The sequence below is a fragment of the Mauremys mutica genome, chromosome 2 (genome assembly GCF_020497125.1).
Source record: "Mauremys mutica isolate MM-2020 ecotype Southern chromosome 2, ASM2049712v1, whole genome shotgun sequence".
Lineage (NCBI taxonomy): Eukaryota > Metazoa > Chordata > Testudines > Geoemydidae > Mauremys > Mauremys mutica.
The window spans coordinates 261,827,496-261,850,827 of NC_059073.1; the positions used below are offsets into that span (position 1 = coordinate 261,827,496).

A 23,332-nucleotide genomic window follows, 5' to 3' on the forward strand; every position below is an offset into this window, starting at 1 on the left:
ACTGATCTGTCAGAAAACTCTCTAGCTGTGCTCTTTAGAGTTAGCTCCACACACTGAAACATTTTGATCAGAATTCCACAAGAAAATCAGCTTTCTTCAGCGGGCCCATTTTACATTTAACATTGGCTTGGAATTTTAGGCACAGAGATGAAAGATGAATACAAAACATGTATACAGCATGGGAAAATACTGTAATCTAGGTGACACTGATTTAATTTAAGAAAATAATAATCAGTTTGTTCGTTCCAAATCTACATGTGGATGGAGTGACAAGATCTAGTTTAAATTAATAAATTTCAATGAAAGCAAATAAAGTATTTTTAATATTTCCATATTATTAAAGTTGCATGATACTGGGCTCAGTCCTTCTCCCATTAAAGTCAGCGGGAAAATTTGCCACTGATTTAAATGAGATAAGTATTGAGCCCCTTTTTGGAATCTCCTACCACTAGCCTCCTCTTGATTCCTGCATGTGAACTCGCCTCCTTCCTTTAAACTTTCCTCATGCTAACCCACATACATAGAAATTATGGCACATAAATTATTCCCTACACTCTTAATAGAACTTTTGTCAAAGATTCTCAAAATTACCTTAATAATGTTCCTCTGGCTCCAGTGGAGTATGCCAAAATCCAGTCCAATAGTCTTCTGTGTGTTGTATAAACATTAATATTTATTTACAGATACAGTACAATAGCTACACTCAATGTAGGATGAAAACAGGGAGTAGGAAACCCTCAGGAGATATGGGGGAGGACTTGTACAGAAATAACATATAGATTAGGACCATGTTTAGATCCTAGATTTATGTGCTTGCAAAGGTAGTTGTTACCATGCATTAAGAAAAAAAGAAATCCCACTCCTCCTTAATAGCATTTCTCTCTTTCCTCTGAGTCACATTTTGTCTGACAAGTTTGGGCTGGTCTGGTCTCTTATAATAGAAGTCCTCTTTAAATCCGGGGTAAGGAATCATGGAAACAATTTCTATTTAAAAGCTAATATGATTTGTTAGGAAACACATAATTGAATTCCCCGATCATTCAATTCTTTAGTCTGTTTGATCAGTAATTCATTTTGGCCCAAATCCTTCCTTGGCTGGAGTTGCTATACTGCTCTAAGGATCTGAGTGTGCAGGTCTTCTGTTTCAGCGGGTCTAAACTTGGGTCAGTGAGGGTCTTGGGTCTCTGATGCTCCCTTTTCACCTCCAAGTGAGAGAGACGAAGCAGCAGCTCACCAACGTCAGGCCCACAGGAAGTCTGTTGGAGTGCCCAAGGTGTGTGGTCACCTGATTGGTTTGCACCCACTACTTGAGCCAGGAAATGACTGAGGTCGGCTGTCTGAGCAACCATATGGATTTTCTGTTGCTGCTTCATCAGATCCCACTCTTGCTTGTTTCCTGTAATCTGCATCCGACTCCTGTTCCCACTTCCTGCTCTGCTCCTGTCCTGTTCCTGGTTCATCCCTTGCTCCTGCCCTTGTCCTCAATTCCTGCCCGGCTCCTTCCTCATGCCTGATCCTTGCCTTTTCTCTGGTTTGTGCCCCTATGCTCTGCTCCTGACCATTAGCTACCAGTCCCAGCTCTGAGTCGGGACCATTTTCTGGCTACCGTCCCACAGCTCAATTCCTAACTTCCACTCTGACCCTTGGCTTGGCTCCTGCTCTGACCCACTAGGTCTGACTGCCTATGATCTGGTCCCTAACATCTGGACTGGGGGAACAGATGGGAGGAAGTCCTGTTCCCCTACTCCTAATGGGCCCGTGCAACAGCTAGGTAGAATATTCAAGGCAATATTGAGCAAATTAGCCCACTGGAGCACCACAGCCCCAAGAGTCTCTCTTTCCTTTCATTCCCTTAACCCACACCCATTCAGCAAAGGCAGCATTGGATCCTAAATAGCAATGCAGGGGTAGTGGTAACCAATTTACAGACAAAATTAAAATGCTGACCCATTACTCATTATAGTCTCTAGACACTGCATCTATTCCATGTACCAGCTGGTTTTGCCTTCTGTTCTCTGTTTGTTTGAAGCATGCAGTCATTTCCAGTGCACGCTTTACTTCAGGTTACAGCGACTACTTTTATTTGTTAACTGCTGACGTCTTGGCCCAAAGAGTCTGTCTGAAGGAGAGACACAGACAAGACAAAGTGGGATATCCAGATGAGGGGCATAATTTAAGTTTTTGATTTTTTTATTGTTATTGTGGATGATAGATGTAAATTGTTGATGGGTCACTGGTGTGCTAGTTCTCCATGTTTTTCCAACAGTTCTGCTGACATCATGGTAAGAAACCCTATAAGAATGTTCTAAAAATTCTGGTGTCTCCTGTATTTCTTTTGGCGTTTGCGAGGCTCTTGCACAAGTAGAATTGTGAGAAGATGATTTTTAAAAGTTTTTTCAGTAGTAGATTGAGCTGTTGTCCAGGAGCCGTGGGGTGTCTCCATATATTCAAGGTTATGTTCCTCTCTAGAGCAACATTTTTGTGTCATCTGTGCTATGTCATGCAAAAAGTGATGGCATGCTCAGCTGTACTGAAAATAGCAGAGCCTGAGCCTGAATCTCCTCAATCTACATTTCTTGGACTTCTCTGATAGATGTGACCTTTTAAAACTTTACTTTAAAAAAAGTCCAGTAAATAGAAAACGCGTGTCTGGTCTTCAGCTGATGTAAATTGACATAGTTCCATTGACTTCATTGGAATTATACTGATTTAAACATGCTGAGTATCTAGCCCAATATACTGTGTTTCTCTAGTGAAACTAGCCAGCAAACTTTGCCTCCCATAGGGAAGTCTGGTCAGCAATACACTCTGCCCACTTCTTAACCTTTTTCTCATCTTTTAATGTGTGTAAATATAGCTTTTGTATAATGGAGCTGTTTGACAGGATGACTCAGAAAGGCCATACAGTCATAGAAATTAGAAATTAAAAAGAATTGCTCAGGTAGGTCATGTTATACATTCAGCTGCCACTGCAGGACTGTTCATGCTGTTGCCTCTTTGGATCCATGCAGTTAATATTTGGGGGCTTGCCAGGTTGTTCCCTTTAGGAGGAGAAGTTGATTATACAAGTCAGGTATTTTGTTTACAGGGAATGTACATGAAGTCCGGTTTCCCTGAACACAGCAGGAATCAAACAGCTGGGAATTTTCTTGCTCACAGTTTCCAGACCTGCCTCTCCAGCCAGTCCTGTGCCCCAATGAGCTCTGTCCCTCTACTCCCTCTCAGAGCTACTTTCATCCCTGCTTCTCTCGCTGTGTGCTGCCTTTCTGCCAGCTCTCAGCCTCTCAGGCTATGTGTACTCATTGAGCTAGCGTGAGTATAAATAGCAGGTGGCTGTAGTAGCGCAGGTAACTGCAGCAGAGACACGGCTTAGCCAAGTATGTATGTGCCTGAAACCGGGGGTTTCATGGGCTGCTACCCAGGCTACCGTGGCTACACTGCTATTTATACTCGTGCTAGCTCCATGAGAGCTAGCACAAGTATGTGTGCACAAACAGGGGAATCACATCCCTTGCTCGTAGTGTAGACATACTCTCACACAACACTCAACCAGTGAGTCCCCTTATCCCTGTGTTTGCAACCAGTCCAGGTGAAACCCCTCAGAACACACGGCTTATCTCTGCTCAGGCTTCACCATCTGCCAGTTGCCTTGAACAGTAGCTTCAACTGTCTTTAGCTGTTTTACTCCATAAAAGGGCTAATTGCTCTTTCCATTTAGCCTAAAGGAAGGATGGTTAGCACACCTATCAGCTTTAATGAGGTTTGTGATTGTCTATAGATCAAAGACCAACTTGATAGTAGCCATTAATACCTTCCAGAATAACAGTATACAGCATGTCTCCAGGGATCTGTCCAATCTAGTTTTAAGTGATCACACAATACAGCTTCCACCAATTCCATTAGGAAAGTATTTCATGGATAAGTCATTGAGCTGGTGTTGGAAGAAATTTTACATGTCCTGACTCATCACAACCAAAACAGGTTAACATGTTGGCTTTCAATATTATCTAAAAATTGAATTTGAAGAGCCAAAAGAGATAGAAAAGGAAATTTGGTAGTATAATTCTCAAATCGTTTATAAGTAATGCTTCCATAATTCTCAAAGCTTCATATCCTTCATGCTATAAACTTTTTCTTGAATTGTGGTCTAATTTATAGCCTTCACATTCCCCCAGTTATGCAAGAAAAGGGTGGTTATTTTTCCTCCCCGAGGAACTCCGTGTTGTTCAGTGGCATTAACCCTACAGGGCAGGAAATCCCTTGGTCAAACTAAATTTTTAAGGGTCCAGGAATTGTAGCAAGCTCCTTCTAAAAATGAGAAGGCAAGATTAGTTTTTGGTTGCTAAAGGTACAGGGAATTTGTGTGTGACTCACCCCTGTGAAAATTGTTATCTGTCCTGATCCTGTCTCTCTTCCTGTCTGAAGTGTTTTAGAATCTGCATCAAACATAAAATATTTAGTATCTCAAAAGGGAGAACTGAATATCACATCTATAAAACAAGGAAAGATTGAGAAGTATGCCTCCATATGGTGTAGCTGTTGGGAAGAAAACAGCTGAATAATGTTGAACTTATTGAGATCTCCAAGTTCACCTAACATGCAGTTTAAATTTGTATTTATAGTCAAACTGTGATTTAAGCTCTAGCACTTCTGCCTTAATTGACCCTATTCTATTCTTTGTTAGGAAGTGCCAGTTACATTTACTCTCTCTCCTGTAAAAGTAAATGTAGATGCTAATCTTGAAGTACAATTGTATTGCTGAACATCAAGGGTCGTTCATATGACGAGACTCAAGACAGAAGACTTTGTGTATTTTTGCTCTTCATTTGTAGAAAAAAATTCAAGGCTGATTAGGGGATTTGGACACAAAGTTTGCTTTAAAAATTATGGTCAAATTCACTAATTCTTGTTGCCTGGCAGTCTCTAATAAGCAATCAGTTCAATTTAAATATAATAAATGTGAAAGTAATGATGCTTCAAATGTCATTCTTTGGTTTTACAGAGTTTTGAAGGTATTCCTGTCCCAAACTGCTCAACGTATTCCATACATGACAGGTGGCCGAGTGATGAGGATGCTGGCAGTAATTCTTCTGATAGTCTTTTGGTTCCTGATCGGCTGGACTTCTGCAGTCTGCCAAAACTTGGAGAGAAATATTTCACTCATTGGCCAGGGGCAAACATCAGACCACCTGATCTTCAATATGTGCCTCCTAGACCGCTGGGATTACATGATGGCTATTGGTATGTTGACTTTTTGGCTTGTCTCTTAATTTTTAAATAAAGCTTGTTTCCTTTACAAAAAACAAAACAAAACAAAACCTCTCAAAGCCTTTGTCAGACCTTGGAGCTTCACCTGAAAAGCATATAGGAAAATGAAATAACTAGGAGTGTCAATTAATTCCAGTTAACTCACGCGTTCAACTAAAAAAAGTTAATCATGATTAAAAAACGTAATTGCAATTAATCGCAGTTTTAATCGTACTGTTAAACAATAGAATACCAATTGAAATTTATTAAATATTTTGGATGTTTTTCTACATTTTCAAATGTATTGATTTCAATTAAAACACAGAATACAAAGTGTACAGTGCTCACTTTATATTATTATTTTTTATTACAAATATTTGCACTGTAAAAATTATAAAAAGAAACAGTATTTTTCATTTCACCTCTTACAAGTACTGTAGTGCAATCTTTTTATCGTGAAAGTGCAACTTACAAATGTAGATTTTCTTTTGTTACATAACTTCACTCAAAAACAAAACAATGCAGAACTTAAGTACCTCCAAGTCCACTCAGTCTTACTTCTCATTCAGCCAATTGCTAGGACAAACAAGTTTGTTTACATTTACGGAAGATAATGCTGCCCACTTCTTATTTACAGTGTCACCAGAAAATGAGAGCAGGTGTTCGCATAGCAGTTTTGTAGCCAGCATTCCAAGATATTTACATGCCAGATATGTTAAACATTTGTATGCCCCTTCATGCTTTGGCCACCATTCCAGAGAACATGCATGCTGATGATACTCGTTAAAAAAATAATGCATTAATTAAATTTGTGACTGAACTCCTTGGGGAAGAATTGTATGTCTCCGGCTCTATTTTACCTGTCTTCTGCCATAAATTTCATATTATAACAGTTTCAGATGATGACACAGCACATGTTCATTTTAAGAACATTTTCGCTGCAGATTTGACAAAACGCAAAGAAGGTACCAATGTGTGATTTCTAAAGATAGCTACAGCACTCAACCCAAGGTTTAAGAATCTGATGTGCCTTCCAAAATCTGAGAAGTATGAGGTGTGGAGCAGACTTTCAGAAGTCTTAAAAGAGCAGTACTCCGATGCAGAAACTACAGAACCTGAACCACCAAAAAAGAAAATCAAGCTTCTGCTGGTGGCATCTGACTCAGATGATGAAAATGAACATGCATCGGTCTGCACTGCTTTGGATTGTTATCAAGCAGAACCCGCATCAGCATGGAGGCCTGTCTTCTGGAATGGTGGTTGAAGCATGAAGGGACACATGAATCTTAAGTGCATCTCGCATGTAAATATCTTGTGACGCCGACTACAACAGTGCCATGAGAATGCCTGTTCTCACTTTCAGGTGACATTGTGAACAAGAAGTGGGCAGCATTATCTCCTGCAAATGTAAACCAACTTGTTTGTCTGAGTGACTGGCTGAACAAGAATTAGGACTAAGTGGACTTGTAGGCTCTAAAGTTGTACATTGTTTTATTTTTGAACGCAGGGGTTTTTTTGGACATAATTCTACATTTGTAAGTTCAACTTTCATGATAAAGAGATTGCACTACAGTACTTGTATTAGGTTAATTGAAAAATACTATTTCTTTTGTTTTTTGCAGTGCAAATATTTGTAATAAAAAATAAATATAAAGTGAGCACTGTACACTTTGTATTCTGTGTTATAATTGAAATTTATATATTTGAAAACATCCAAAAATGTTTAAATAAATTGTATTCTATTATTGTTTAACAGTGCAATTAATTGTGATTAATTATTTTAATCACGTGATTAATCATGATTAATTTTTAATCACTTGACAGCCCTAGAAATAACACTTTTTAAATGCACTGAAAGGTGAAACACAATTTTGAATATTATTTCATTTTCAAAGGTGTGTAACTTTGGCTACAACAACAGTGTGATCTGGTGCTCATGAAAATAAGAGCTTTGAAACCAGGAAGGTCCTACCTACTACATCATCTTTAGACTGACAAAGTATGGAGACATCTAATGCAAGCATTTTATTTCTGTTCTACCAGATCTGGATAGATCACCGTTGTGTGAACTGGGCTGATTTAGGAGAGTGCAGGTTAACAATTGATTATCAAAGTGATGACATGTTAAATGTTTGTCAAAACTGCCTACTTCATTTATTTATTTATTAGGAGTGTTATTAGTGTTTGGGACAGATTACTGAGGCATGGAGGAAGTGACAACCTGCAATGGCTCTTGTCTGATTTTATCACAGGTTGAAGGGAAAGGCAGCATGTTTGTTTTTTCTTTGTTGTAATAGGTTGTTCTGGGTTTCCCATGTTGAAGTCCAGTGTATCTATAAAGAGGACTACCTGCCAATATGTAGTTACCTTTAATATTTTCATACCGGATCCTGTCATTTCTCCAGTGGTATTGGTGAGCCACAGTATCTGGTTCCACCAAACTATATCAAATTCTCCAATATTGTCCTGACAGTTGTTTCACCTCCTGATCCCCTTGGCTCATCCTCTTCATGCCCCCGCCCCCAGGTTTACAATAGAGCTCTTCTGCTGATGGGCGAGATGAAGGTGTTCTCAGTGGCTCCCAGGGAGTAGTGAAGAAGAGATAGATAGAAGCTGGCTATGGGTTATCAGAGCGGTTCCTTTTAGCAAGCTTTAGTTTGGTGCCATAGTAGCACACAGAAGGCTGGCATCATGGCAGTTTAAAGGGAGACAGCACCTGGCCAGGCTTCTGGCTCCCACTTCACCAGGGACTATTCCTGCAGTGAGTATGAGATGGTTCCAAGGCTACCCCATCCCATCTCTCTACTCCCTCTGTTCTGCCCCTTTCCTTGTGTGAGATCTCTGGGTCAGTCAGAGACAGCCCTTAGATACCTAATTTCTTTGTTAACATTCTAGCCAATGGCCTGCAGACCACATGGTGCTGGTGGGTAGAAACTGGCACTCAGTATAACATTTGATAATATACCAGGTAAATCACTACTTTTTAAAGTACTGTCTAAAGTGTTTCAGAGTGGTATCTGTGTTAGTCTGTATCAGCAAAAACAATGAGGAGTCCTTGTGGCACCTTAGAGACTAACACATGTATTTGGGCCTAAGCTTTTGTGGGCTAAAACCCACTTCATCCGATGCATGGAGTGAAAAATACAATAGGCACGTATATATATTACAGCACATGAAAAGATGGGAGTTGTCTTACCAAGTGGGGGATCAGTGCTAACAAGACAATTCAATTAAGGTGGAAGTGGCCTATTCTCAACAGTTGACAAGAAGGAGTGAATACCAAGGGAAGGGAAATCACTTTTGTAGTGCTAATGAAGCCAATGCAACCAAGGTGGCCCATTTCCAACAGTTGACAAGAAGGGGTGTGAGTATCAGCAGAGGGAAAATTACTTTTTGTAGTGACCCATCCACTCCCAGTCTTTATTCAGGCCTAATTTGATGATGTCTAGTTTGCAAATTAATTCCAGTTCTGCAGTTTCTCATTGGAATCTGTTTTTGAAGTTTTTTTGTTGAAGAATGGCCACTTTTAAGTCTGTTATTGAGTGTCCAGGGAGATTGAAGTGTTCTCCTACTGGTTTTTGAACGTTGCAGTTCTTGATTTGTGTCCATTTATTCTTTTGCATAGAGACTGTCCGGTTTGGCCAATGTACATGGCAGAGGGGCATTGCTGGCACATGATGGCATATATCACATTGGTAGATGTGCAGGTGAATGAGCCCCTTATGGTGTAGCTGATGTGGTTAAGTCCTATGATGGTGTCCCTTGAATAAATATGCGGACAGAGTTGGCAACGGGGTTTGTTGCAGGGATTGGTTCCTGGGTTAGTGTTTTTGTTGTGTGGTGTGTAGTTGCTGGTGAGTATTTGCTTCAGGTTGAGGGCCTGTCTGTAAGTGCGGACTGGCCTGTCTCCCAAGGTCTGTGAAAGTGAGGGATCGTCCTACGGGATAGGTTGTATATCCTTGATGATGCACTGGAGAGGTTTTAGTTGGGGGCTGTTACTTTCTTTGTTGGGCCTGTCCTGTAGTAGGTGACTTCTGGGTACCTTTCTGGCTCTGTCAATCTGTTCCTTCACTTTGCCAGGTGGGTATTGTAGTTTTAAGAACGCTTGATAGAGATCCTGTAGGTGTTTGTCTCTGTCTGAGGGATTGGAGCAAATGCGGTTGTATCTTACAGCTTGGCTGTAGACAGTGGATCGTGTGATGTGGTCTGGATGAAAGCTGGAAGCATGTAGGTAAGTATAGCAGTCAATAGGTTTCCAGTATAGAGTGGTGTTTATGTGACCATCGCTTATTTGCACTGCAGTGTCCAGGAAGTGGATCTCTTGTGTGGATTGGTCCAAGCTGAGGTTGATGGTGGGGTGGAAATTGTTGAAATCCTGGTGGAATTCCTCAAAGGCCTCCTTCTCATGGATCCAGATGACGAAGATGTCATCAATATAGTGCAAGTAGAGTAAGGGCGCTGGGGGACAAGATCTGAGGAAGCCTTGTTCTAAGTGAACCTTAAAAATATTGGCATACTGTGGGGCCATGCAGGTACCCATAGCAGTCCCACTGACTTGAATGTATAAATTGTCCCCAAATGTGAAATAGTTGTGGGTGAGGACAAAGTCACAAAGTTCACCACCAGGTTTGCCGGGACATTATCGGGGATACTGTTCCTGATGGCTTGTAGTCCATCTTTGCGTGAAATGTTGGTGTAGAGAGCTTCTACATCGATAGTGGCTAGGATGGTGTTTTCTGGAAGCTCACCAATGGATTGTAGTTTCCTCAGGAAGTCAGTGGTGTCTCGAAGATAGCTCGGAGTGCTGGTAGTGTAGGGCCTGAGGAGAGAGTCCACATAGCCAGACAATCCTGCTGTCAGGGTGCCAATGCCTGAGATGATGGGGTGTCCAGGATTCCCAGGTTTATGGATCTTGGGTAGCCGATAGAATATCCCCGGTTGGGGCTTTAGGGGTGAGTCTGTGTAGATTTGTTCCTGTGCTTCTTCAGGGAGTTTCTTGATCAGATGGTGTCATAGGCCAGGGGCTGGAGCACCCACGGGGAAAAATTAGTGGGTGCTCTGCACCCACCGGCAGCCAAGCTCCCCACCCCACCCCGCCTCACCTCCGCCTCCTCCTCCCCTGAGTGCACTGTGTCCCCGCTCCTCCACGTACCTCCCAGTGCTTGCCACTGCCAAACAGCTGTAGCAAGCTCCGGAAGGGAGGGGAGAGGAGTGGGATGTGGCACGCTCAGGGGAGGAGGTGGGGCTGGGGTGGGGCTTTGAATAGGGGCAGGGAGGGGGTGGAGTCAGGGCGGGGCCGGGGATAGAGTGGGGTCGAGCACCCACCGGTGCCAAAAGAAGTCAGCGCCTATGGATGGTGTCCTTTCTTTTGGTAACCCTCAGTGGGATCAGAGGGTAATGGCCTGTAGACTGGTGTCAGAGAGTTGCCTAGCAGCCTCTTGTTCATATTCCGACCTAGTCATGATGACGACAGCACCACCTTTGTCAGCCTTTTTGATTATAATGTCAGAGTTGTTTCTGAGTCTGTTGATGGCGTTGTGTTCTGCATGGCTGAGGTTATGGGGCAAGTGATGCTGCTTTTCCACAATTTCAGCCCGTGCACGTTGGCAGAAACACTCTATTTAGAAGTCCAGTCTGTTGTTTTGACCTTCAGGAGGAGTCCATGCAGAATCCTTCTTTTCATAGCATTGGTAGGAAGGTTTCTGTGGGTTAGTGAGCTGTTCCGTGGTGTGTTGGAAATATTCCTAAAGTGTGTTGCATTATCCTATGCAATATAATAAAGTGTGACGGATGATGTAAAAGGAAGTTCTCCAGTAACCCCATGTTTATAAAACTCAGTCATCATCAGACATTTCTTTTTTAAGTTCAATAACAAGAGAGGAAAATGTGAAGCATTTGTTGTTGTCAGATATTAATCTAGTTTGTCCCATAATTTCATTGCTTATCAGGTACAATAGTATATTAGAACATTCCTGCTGCTCTTCTACAGAATGGTAAATGAAGATTTTTATTTTCCTGGTTTTGTACTCACAATAGCAGCCTGAATTACAGTATTCACACAATAAAATGTGAATAGCCAATGTGATTATCAGTGCAAATAGTCCCTCTGCCTGGAGTTAGAAATTGACAAGGAATGTATTTCAAGATGCATATACATCTAGATTTGTTGATGGCTATCAAAATGCATCAGATAGGAATGAAGATGAAACTGGAATATAAGCCTGAACAAAAATGGAAATGTAGAAATGTCTTGTGTTTTTGCCTGCTAACCCAAACTACATGTGCAAATATGTTCGTACAGATATCCCTAGAATCCTAGAATCAGTATCACAGATACCAGAAGATTACAGATGCAATACAATTACACACACTGGAAGATTTGTGTGGTAACTAAAGATCTGAAAAGCTCTTGACCAACTGGATGTGTTTTCAAAACCAGGATACTTCCTTTCTGAGACTTGGCAGGAGAAATAATACATAGTGTGGAACCTCACTAATTCACACCATTGACTGGGAGTTCCATTGCTAATTATTACATTTTATAAATTAGCACATATGTGAAGATATGTGATTAATAATAATAAAATGAAAACCAAGGATGCTGCCTTACAAAATTTATCTTGTTGATTTAATTAATTTTAATTGAGTCTAAAGCTTCACAGAATACTAGTGAGTGTTCTGTAGTATATTTTGTAAAATAAAATCCTACTAATGTGAGAGCTCATAACTGCACTCTCCTGTCAAATCTTTGCTGAAAGGCAGAGAGAGAATCATCCAGATTGCAGATTATTGAAGTGAAAATTAACAAGGTTCTGCTACAAAGCCATAATGAGATAAAGTTTTTATGCTGACAGAGATTATGGGAGTTAGGATTTATGGAGTATTTTCCATACTAATCATGATATTTATCCACAGCCTTTAGCAACAGTGAATGTTTTGTGTTTAAGTTTCTATTACATTTGACAATATGTTTATGGTGAGAGCAGTGTGGTCTTATACCAAGACTGGACATCACAGTTCCTGATTCCCCCATCTGCACTCTGAGATGTATTGAGGAGAAAAATCAACATCCTATAAAAGGAATTTTATTTAAATTTAAGAAATATAATATATCTGAATCTTCTGTGAGCTTGGATAATGGTGAGTCTCCATACTGTCTTATTTGTAGCTTGCTGTTTCCCCTGCGTTATCTACACTGTCACTTTCAAAGTTGTGGCATCTATAACACTGGTAGCTGTGGCACCACTGACAGTTCTGAGATTTTAGAGGCAGACTTGCTGAGGCTAGAAAAAAAACCATCCAAGAACCTTATATTTTATAACTTGACTGTATTCTTTTAGGGGCTGCATTTCTGTCCCCGAACTGGCAACAGACAGATTTCTGGTAGCCAGGAATAAACACGTGACATGAAACCAAAGGGCTCAGAGTATTAGAGATCAAACTGTGGTACTTCATCTTGGGGACCTCTCTGACCCAAATATATATCAGCACTAGATTTAAAACTTGTCACTGACTGGACTAACAGCAACATAATAAGTTTAATAGCCAAAACCTCAAGCAGGAGAGAAAGATATACAGACCCAAATAAAAATAATGAAATCTTGATCCTATTGAAGTTAATCAGAGTTTTACCATTGACTTCAGCAGGGCCAGGGTTTCACACAATATGTATAACACTGACAAATATTATCTATGTGAGTCTATAAAACTTTTATTAAAATCAGAAACGGATGGCAAATATTTGTGGATTAAACCCAAGCAAATATTTCCCCCCCACTCACTTGATTGACGAGCAATTTGCCTGAGCTGTTCTCTGATGGTAGCGCACTGTTGACCAATCGGTGACTCATATTTTCAATGCTGGCTGTCAGCTGACATGCAAATAAAAGATGTTATAATGGCCACTGAGCAGCCACAACCACAAAAATAACAAAGAAGCTACTTGTGTTTGTGGTGCCTAAAGAACTCCCTCTCACTGTATGCTATATTACCTTAAAAAGAATGCACAGGCAACCTTAATTCTGGCATTTCTTAACTTTGGAGTGCTTGACTTTGTAACCTTAATGTTCTTTTAATGTAATTAATAGATATAATTTCCTATATTTTTAAAGAAAAATCTGAAAAAACAGGAATTCCATCACATGGAACCATATTGAGCCCCAGCTGCGTAATCAGCCTGCTTTGGAATTTTAGATCCACAGCACAAACATATCTTGAGCTAATGGAGTAACTGGTAGCATTTGTAGGTGGTTATCCTCTGTGGTATAGAGAGGTATAGGTTGTTCAGGAAGGACAGGAGGGGGGAAAGAGAGGCAGTGTTGCATAATGCATGAAAAATATATATATTTGTTCAGAAGGAGGTGAGAGGCAAACCAATTAAGTCTCTGGGTGAAGACGATACAAGGGGGAAAAACAGGAGTGATGTCATGGTAGGAATCTACTGTAGACCATCAGATGAAGAGAAAGAGGTGGATGAGGCATTTGTAGAAAAAAAAATTAACAATGTCCAAAACACGAGACCTGATAATAATGGGGGACTATAATCACCCAGACATCTGTTGGAAAAGTAATGTGGCAAAACACAACATTTCCAACAAGTTTTCAGAATGTATTGTGGTTTGCAGTCAACTTTTTGTTTCAGATGGTGGAAGAAGTAACTAAGTAAACAGCCATTTTAGACTTGATTCTGACTAACAGGGAGGAATGGGTTATAAATCTAAACATGGAAGTTAATTTAGGTGACAGTGATTGTAAAATTATAGATTTCATGATTTTAAGGAAAGGAAGGAGTGAGAGAAGCAAACTAAAGACAATGGACTTCAAAAAAGCAGACTTCAACAACTCAGAGAACTGGTAGGTAAGATCCCGTGGGAAGAAAATATAAGGGGAAAAAGAGTTCAGCAGAGCTGGCAGTTTCTCAAAGAGATAATATTAAAGCACGACAGAAAACTATCTTGATATGAAGATAAGAATAATAATAAGAGGCAATATGTCTCCATCAGGAGCTCATTGATAACCTAATTAAGCTATCCACCCTCCTATCCTGGCTCCTGGTCACCCACCCTCTCTGTTCCTCCCTACCCTTCTGGCTTCTGCAATCCCCTCTCCTGCTGCCCAGAACCCCAGTCTTCATTTGTGTGCATTCCAATGTGGTTGATTTCTCCAGGGCCATCCCTAGGGGAGTGCGGGGCCCGGGGCGGAAGTGATGAATCCATCACTTCCGGGACCGACCTGTCACTTCTGGGACTGACCGTGCCAGCCAATCACACCGGCCCGCGGGGCCCCCCAAAGCATGGGGCCTGGAGTGGTCGCACCAATTCATCGTACCCAAGGGACGGCTCTGGATTTCTCCTTCTCCTCACTCAGTGGACATAAGGGGAGCATTGGGAGAGCCTCCTGGCTCTCAGTACTCGTGCCTAGTGCTGCAGTGGCCTCTGGGCCTCGGGCTGCTGGGAAGAGCAATTAAAGGGAAAGTCTTGCTCAGCTCCAGTAGCCTGGGCTGGGGCTACTTGGTCAGATGGAATCTATGGAGAATTTTGCCACCAAGCTCTAATAAATCTCTACTGAGCATCTGCAAAGTGAGATTTTTTGGGTGGTGGTGGGGGGAGGGGGAGTCTTGAAGGGTCATTTTCCCCAGGAACAGCAAAAACCACATTACTGACACCAAAGTGACCCTGCCAAATTTGAAGACTGTGCTTTAGTATACAGGTGCTAGAGCTCACCAAAATGGTTCTAAGAATTTTTTTTAAATGGGCAAAACAACCTATTTTTTCTTCATCATGTTTTCAGAAATAGCTGCACTGTTTTAGCTGAAATATTCCATAAAGATTTAGCCAGAGGGAGACAACCTGCATGGGAAATTTCAGTCTAAACAGTTAAAAATTGGCAAAGTTATAAGCTGCTGAAAACAGGATCTTATCATGGAAAGTGTCAATCTGCTTTAACTATAGGCAGCACTATGAGCTTTTCCTATAACAAAGATTGTTTAGGAATATGAAGCAATTCAATTAACTATGTTCCTCTCTATGCCCCTTATAAACTTTTGTGTAATACTTGAAAACCACTGAAATTTTTAATTAAAAAAAAACTAAAATGGGATTTAGCCCCATAAAACCTCTAAAATTACTATTGTTTCAACTGACTTTTAATCTAAATTTTTAACAAATGATTAAACCTCAAAAAATCAAAATGCATAAGTATAGTATATTTACAAATTACCAGTCAAATACAGCATATAAATATTCTTTATCACACAGCTACATGTGTGTTTAATGGCAAATGCCTTGTAATTACATCATGATTACCTTAATTATCCATAGGTTTACTAAGGCAAATGAACAAAAAATAGATATTTTGTGCACATATGCTATTATTATAGCCCTAATTTTCCACCTATTATAGCAAAATTATCATGGCAAAATTATCATGGCAAAATTTCCATTGACTTCAACAGTGCAGGATTAGGCTCCCTGCTAGCAATATTGCCCCTTCTTAGCACCTAAAAGAGGCATAGATCAAATTCTGTTATCTCAGGGCTTGTCTACACTGGCATACTAAATCGGCGCTGTTGCAATCTATCCAGTGGTGTCAATTTTGCAGGTCTGGTGAAAAAGCAATAAGTCAATTGCAGAGCACTCTCCTGTCATCTTTAGTACTCCACCTCCCCAAGAGGCAGAAGCTAAGTCGGTGCTCCTGCTGACATAGCGCAGTGTAGACACTGTGTTAGGTCGATGTAAGCGACGTCGCTTAGGGTGGTGATTTTTTCACACCCCTGAGTGACATAACTTACATCGACTTAAGCGGCATGTGTAGACCAGGCCTCAGGCACAGTTCCTATACAGGGCTTCATCAAAGCAACACACTTGCATGGCTGTGCTCCTGCTGCCAAACCTGATGCTCAGCTAGGTACCTGCCACTCAGAGGAGTTCACTCTAGCACTGTTGGCTGAGATCGGGAGGTGTTCCAGGTCTCCTCTTCTTTGGACACTTTCAGTGGCAGTGGCCTGGGCTGGGGAGGCAACCTAAGGCTCCCCTTTCCCTGACCACTTCTTATGTTGTCTAGGCCTTCCCCTACCTCTGACACTTTTGACACCACTGCCCATGGGTGCTTCCAATTTGCATGGCCACTTCCTGTGCTGTTTGTCTGAGGGGACAGGAAAGAGTTCCCAGGGCTTCCCTGTCACTGAATATCTAGTGGTACATCAAGCTGGTGGTAAGGAGCTCAAAGTCTCTGTCATCCCTCTCTCACCTTTCCTCCTTCCTTCGCTTTCTCTCTCTTTCTGTTTCCCTCTTTATCTTTTGTACACACACACACACACACACACACAGAAATTGAGGGAGAGGCTGGGGAAGGAGAATGTGGGTGGGAGTGTAGATGCAGTAATGAAGACGGGGTGTGGAGAGGAGTCAGTGCAGAAGAACTGAGTGACTGGAAAAGCAGGTGGAATAATGGAGGGGATAAAATGAGAGAGGGAGAGGATGGGAGTGGGAGAGACTGTGTTCAGAGGCTTCAGCTCAGGCAGTCAGATCACACACTGCTCCCAAATGAAGTCAGTGGGAGTTGTGCCTCAGTAGAGATGGGACGATTTGGCCCCATGTAATTAATAGTTGCCACATATGGTGTATTGCAAAGGAACGCATATTGTTTTGCTTTGAAGATTAAAATGACACTGAAATAAGTATAGCTTAGTTAAAAGGGGTAGATAAAACCCTGGTGACAGAATGATCTAGGAAACAATTCAGAACTGAAGAAATATAAATGGATTACAGATCCTTGCATTGTCTGAAAACCCTTTCAGTCTGTGAAAAGGAACTTTTAATATGAAACAGCACTGTCCTCCAGGTGAGAGGTGAAGTGCAGCAAAGCGGAAAGAGACTCTACAGGGAGAAGAAGAAGAATCTAGGGCATAGTATTTTTTTTCCTGTTTTAAAATTGTGTTCACTTAGCTTCCAAATGACAGTCTGAGCAGTTAAATGGATGGAACAGCCGGCTTTCCAGATCCATGGCTCGGTGAATTTCAGCAAACAGAACTTGAAATAAAGACAATAGACTGAGGAAATAAAATGCTAGTTAAAACTGAGTAAAATCGAATAGCCGGTGTTATGGGTTTAATTAGCATTCTAATCTGCCAGTATTCTGAGAAAAGATGTCCTCAGTGTAATGGAATACTTCTGTGTTTTGCAAGCAGTACATACTTCATAATTGCCTAGTACATTTATAGTAAATTGTAGTTGTTAATGGTTTCCTCTTCTGAAAGAACTGTAATGAAAGGTGCGCCAGATTAGACAGTGATTTGGAAGGCCACCTCTAGAGAGCAGGAGCCTTGTACACACTGCAGAATGGTACTTTACAAACGGAAATTACCACTGGAAAATACAATGCAACAGTATATGTTTATAAACAGTGGTGCAAGTAAGCAGGTACAGTCAGGTACTCCGTACCATTCAGATATTTATTGCCGATACACCATACTGGAAAGACACATGTTCAGAATCGCAGGGTTCTCCTGGGAACTGCAGTGGTGAAAGGAGCAGAACTAGGGGCCGCCGGGTGGCCTCACACTGGCAGCTCCTCCAGCGCAGCTGGACCGTCTCCAGCCCCACCCCCAGCACTTCCACGCAGCTGTGTCGTCTGTCTGAGGTCTGTACAGCCCCACGGGAGGACTGGGCTGGGGGTGGTTCAGCCACACCGCAGGAGCTGCTGGCTTGGGGCCTCCTGGCAGCCCCAAGTTCTGCTCCTTTCACCACTGCAGTTCCTGGGAGAGCCCTGTGCTTCAGAAATCGGTATCCGGCGCAGCGGGAGGACAGAGCCTCCCCCCACAGGTAACGTGGGATGGGGAGGGGACAGGGAGAGTGCCGGGGCCCCGGGCTGGGAGTGGGGCAGGGAGGAGTCATGTCGGGGGTCATGCTCGGGCTTCGGCCCTGGGCCCCAGCAAGTCTAATGCCAGCCCTGGTGACCCCATTAAAAAAGGGTCACGACCCACTTTGGGTCCTGAACCACAGTTTGAGAACCACTGTTCTAATCCTTCTCACAGCATGCAGAATGCCTAAAGCCATCAGTCTTTTACGCATGCATTTTCCCCATCTGCATGTTTTTGTGTGGATGGTAACGATTTAACTACATATGTGAAAAGTGGATTTGAACTGTAGCTAAAGTAAATGGCAGCTAGGAGTGAATGTAGACATTAAACCTTTTCATTAAGAAAGTCTAAATCGTAGGGAAAGTTTTATTAAAATGCCAATTAATGCTAAGATAATTAATAAACTACATTGGAGATAGGAGGCTTTGGAGTCAGAGGCATGTGCATTAAAAGAACACTTCATTGTTCAAGAACAATAATTAACTTTCACAGACAACTCCCTGTTATACAATACATTGTAAACATACAGGGCCAGATCTTCCGCTGGTATAAATTGACCGAGTCAATAGAACTATACCAGTCTACATCAGATGAGGATCTGGTCCAATGTATATAGTAAACATGCACTACAGAGTGCAAGCTTATCATTGCCCTTCCTCACCGAAATGTGCAAAACACCAAAATAGGACATTTACAAATTCAATTTTAAATAGAAAAGGGGGGAGATTCATCTTTGGTACAGTTGATGTTATGGTTCAGTTACACCAGGCATGAATAATGGTGTAGAACAATGGTGGGGACCCTGCAGGCCACGGGCCACACGTGGTCTGTCAGGGTAATCCGCTGGTGGGCCATGAGAGTTTGCTTACATTTACCATTCACAGGCACAGCTCCCCACAGCTCCCAGTGGCTGCAGTTCACTATTCCCAGCCAATGGGAGCTGCAGGCAGCTGTGCCTACAGATGGTCTTTATAAACAAACTGTCTTGTGGCCCACCAACGGATTACCCTGATAGGCCCCTGGTTGCCCACCACTGGTGTAGAATATGGCATGAATTTGGTTCAGTGTATTGGCTAACCAGTCCATGTGTTCCAAATGAACTAAAATCATGAAATAGCTGAATTGCTATCAAAATAATGTAAAAATGCCACTAATAACAGCCGCTGTTCCTAGGAATTGGGGGATATAATAAAACTGGTTAATTGGGTAACACAAAGACTGGATAAGATGTAATCTAGATAAGAACAAGGTAGTGAACAGTGGAAGAGATCATTTAAAAACTCCATCCGTGTATATGGGATATTTAAGTTACACACTATTTTTGTTTTTTGCCGTCCAATTACATGAACATCCACATATGCCTTCATAGCAACACTTGTCTTACTCTCATATGTGTCTCAGTACATCTCTCATTTGTCCATCCACCCTGAATGCTTACCTTGCAGTTATACTGTTGTTACTTCATTTCTGAGGATACATTGTCTTGCCCTGTTTTGTGAGCTAATGCTTTCTCTTGCATGCAGATGTTGACAGCTCTCTGTTTTTTTGCTCCCCCGCCTTTCTTTCTGTAGGAATGGGAGAATGTGCAGCCCATTTCTTGTGCCTGATGAATAAGAATAGTCAGTCATCTCCTACAAATTTGTTTTGGTTTTGTAAGGGCTTGTTTCTGCAACCCATGGTTATGTCATTCCCAATGAGTAAGTAGTATTCGGCATTAGGACTGGCCGGAAAACAGAAATTCCATTTCACAAAAAATGTCAAGGTTTCAAAATGTGAAACAAAGCTGAGACCTGAAAATTTTCATGAAAAATATTGAGAGAAAGACACCTCCCCTAAGAATAGCCAAGAGCCCTTTGATTAAGACACTCGCTTGGGATGTAGGAGAAAGGACTTGAACTTGGGTCTCCCACATCCCGGGTGAGTGCCCTAATTGCTATGTGCTATTAGTCTGGGGTGGCATGCTCTCTTATTCATTCCATCTTATAGCAACAAAATGTTAGTCAAAACACTCCTATTTTGACTAAATGGCATTTTTCTATGGAAAAAAGTTTAGTTGAATTTTTTTTGACCAGGAAAGGGTTGCACAAAATAGTTTTCAAACATCTAGTAGCAAACCTTTCAAGTTGAAATGTACAGAATCATATCCTCTGGAGATTTCAGTTTGAGTAAACAGGAAGTTTGTTGTTCATTGGTCTTTTATGGACAGCTGTGTCTTAAATTTCCAATAAATGCTAAACCTGAGGTGAGGAAACAGCTCATAAGTAACAGTACTCCCTTCTACTCCCAATTCCCGCAACCACCCACTAATTGGGATCAGACCTCTCAATTTGCGATGGATTCCAGTCTAGACAGATACAATCCATTTATTTATGTAGTGTATGCAATCCGGTCAAGTGAAGTCACAGTGTTTTTATCAACAGTGTTCAAGGCACAAAGGCTTCCAGAGAGATGAGTCATTTTTCAATCCTCAGCAACGTGTGACATGGTTTATGGATGCCCACATTAACATAGTGGACTGTCTATAAAATGCTACTGAAATTCTGCTGCAGCACAAATTCCATGTCTGGTATGAAACCGGTTGAGAAGGCACCATTGCCTTCATGGTAAATCAAACCTGGGTTGATATTGAGTGGGGTCTGAGATAAGATAATTATTTGTCACTATCTCTGTGGACCATGACGCTCGCCATGCATCCTCTACTGTAAATCCCTCACCCTGTAAACTTATCCACAATGAGCGCTGTGAGGGCAGATGACCATGTGGTAGATTAAATAGGTCTTTAATTAACTATAGATGTGGCATATCACACAATTTTGTCATGAGATTTGCTACGTTTTTCTCTCAGTGAACACTCGGTGGAGCAATATTGCAGACAACCAGTAACCATGGTAGAGGAGTAGATTTATGTGTGCCTGAAATAATACACATGGTGGAATTAAGTTGTCCATTGATCATCCTTGTGTGAGACAAGCAAGCCCATACTGGAGCACAGTACTCTGCTGCTGCATAACAGAGTGCAAAGGCTATGTAGTTCCGGCCAGTATTCTGAGCAGATTGTTGTGCATTTTGACCTTAGTTGCTGTCTTTGTAAGATGATCATGATAGCTGAGAGCTCTACCCAACATGATGCCTAGATAAACCAGGTGTGGATCATGCTTTATTCGCTGACCATTGAGAACTATATTAATCTCTCTCCCCACTTGGGCATGATGTAAGTGGAAAACACTCAAAACAGTCTTACTTTCACTTGGTATCAGATGCCACTGATGACAATAATCAGCCATAGCCACTATATCTGCATTCAAAACACTCTCAAGTATGTCAGAGGAGTGTGACTGAGTGCTGAGGCATATGTCATATGTATAAACAAACTTGTGAGATCTGATATGTGGTAGGTCATTCAAATGTAAATTGAGTAATGTTGGAGATAATAGGCCATTCTTCTGGTGCCTCCAAGCACTTGTTTTTTCACCAATGTGCACACAGAAATAGTGATTTCTCAGAAACAAAGCCATTGCATATACAAACTAATTTGTCATAGTTCTTGACAATTTCACCAAAAGTCCCATGTGCCAAACTGTGTCATATGCCACGGTCTGGTCAAGAAAAACTGAACCAGTCTTCAGCTTATGTTGGAATCCCTTTGATTATATAAGATGGTCTGCAATCTCTGGATCACCTGACTGCTCATTCTGCCTCAGCAAGTCTGCATAATCCTCATTCAAACATGGAATGTATACAAGTTGGAAGCCACATGGAATTGTTGCACTTGCAGCTTTAAAAATGGCACAACAGAAATGACGATTTGCATCTTCTACGGAGATGATGTTTAATGGGATGGTTACATTGCTCTGTTCAAAGTACTCTGTATAGGAACCCCAATCTCCCTTCCAGAAGTTCCATCTAGGATTCGGTATGCTCCTTATAATTGGAAGACGCATTCCCATCTGAATTAACAACAGATTATATTGGCTATGTGGAAAATCATTAAGTACAGTACATGCCGCTGGCTGCAGGTGATTGACAAACTATATGACCCAGCACAGGTCTGGGTATTAGTCCCTAGTCCAACATGCTGAATGGAAAGTATCACACTGCTTAGGGTCATGGAACAGTGCAAGATCATTATTTGTTGCTCACTCCAACTGAACTGAAGCAGAGAAAACAGTATCAGTTAGAACAAGAGCTCTGTTTAGAGATGAACACTAATTAACAGGGACTGGTGCTCAAGTGAATAAGGGATGTCAGAGTGGTCCTCATGTTGCTGCAAAGTATAACAAACTATTTATCCAGGTAGCAAGCAACAACTATAGTAATGTCACAGCTTCTGTTACTCTTCCAACAAGAATGAGAGGCCTAAGTAAAACATTTCTTGTACACATGGCTATATGTGAAGTTGAAATACACAGTTCCACCACTAAGGACAAAGAAGTAATTACATGTTGTATCCTATTATGAGGGAGATCTTTGTTTAGTCCTCACTTTACCTCCGTCATGCGCCAGTTGCTACCTGACTTTTTGTTTAGTACTGTTATTTAATGACTTCAAAAATGGTGAAGTATTAAATTGAGCTTATAGATAATTTTAATATTATGGCTAATAAAAGAAATCCACACCAGTTGCATCTTTCCCTCTGGCTATTTTTGCTTCTGCTCTCCATTTTGCATCTTTGCTGCATATTCTAAAGACCTCCAGTTCCATATTTGGTCATTAGACAGTTGATATAATACAGATGCCTATTTCAGGCTTCTTTCCTACTACAGCTCTACCTCGATATAACGCTGTCCTCGGGAGCCAAAAAATCTTATAGGCATTATAGATGAAACTGCGTTATATCGAACTTGATTTGATCTGCCGGAGTGCACAGCCTCGCCCCCCTGGAGCGCTGCTTTACCGCGTTATATCCGAATTCGTGTTATATCGGGTGGTCTTATAACAGGGTAGAGGTGTACTTGCTCCTACTGCTTCATCTCTTCAGTTTTATGGCCAAATTTTACATTAAAAACTATTTATTAGACTTGGTTAGTAGATATTTAAATAAATGATTGCTTAATTGTTACGGATTCTTATAGAATCCAACAGGTTGCTTATAAACCCTCATAACCATCTAAAACACCTTCTTTGGGTGTGCTTATAAATGTCTAAAATGTGCTCATACCATCTGTTAGCCCTTTATAAACTATTTGTAAATATAACATTAATATAAAGTGTGACCGATTTCATTTA

The 23,332-nt window shown here is 41.4% G+C and overlaps 1 protein-coding gene across 1 annotated transcript in view; it reads left to right on the forward strand.

The window, feature by feature from the left end:
- Positions 1 to 23,332, forward strand: part of GPR158 (G protein-coupled receptor 158) — a 326,593-nt gene that overhangs the window by 282,952 nt on the left and 20,309 nt on the right. The window contains exon 7 of the mRNA XM_045003693.1: positions 5,003 to 5,241. Coding sequence (XP_044859628.1) covers positions 5,003 to 5,241 — 239 coding nt within the window. The remainder of the gene's footprint in view (positions 1 to 5,002; positions 5,242 to 23,332) is intronic.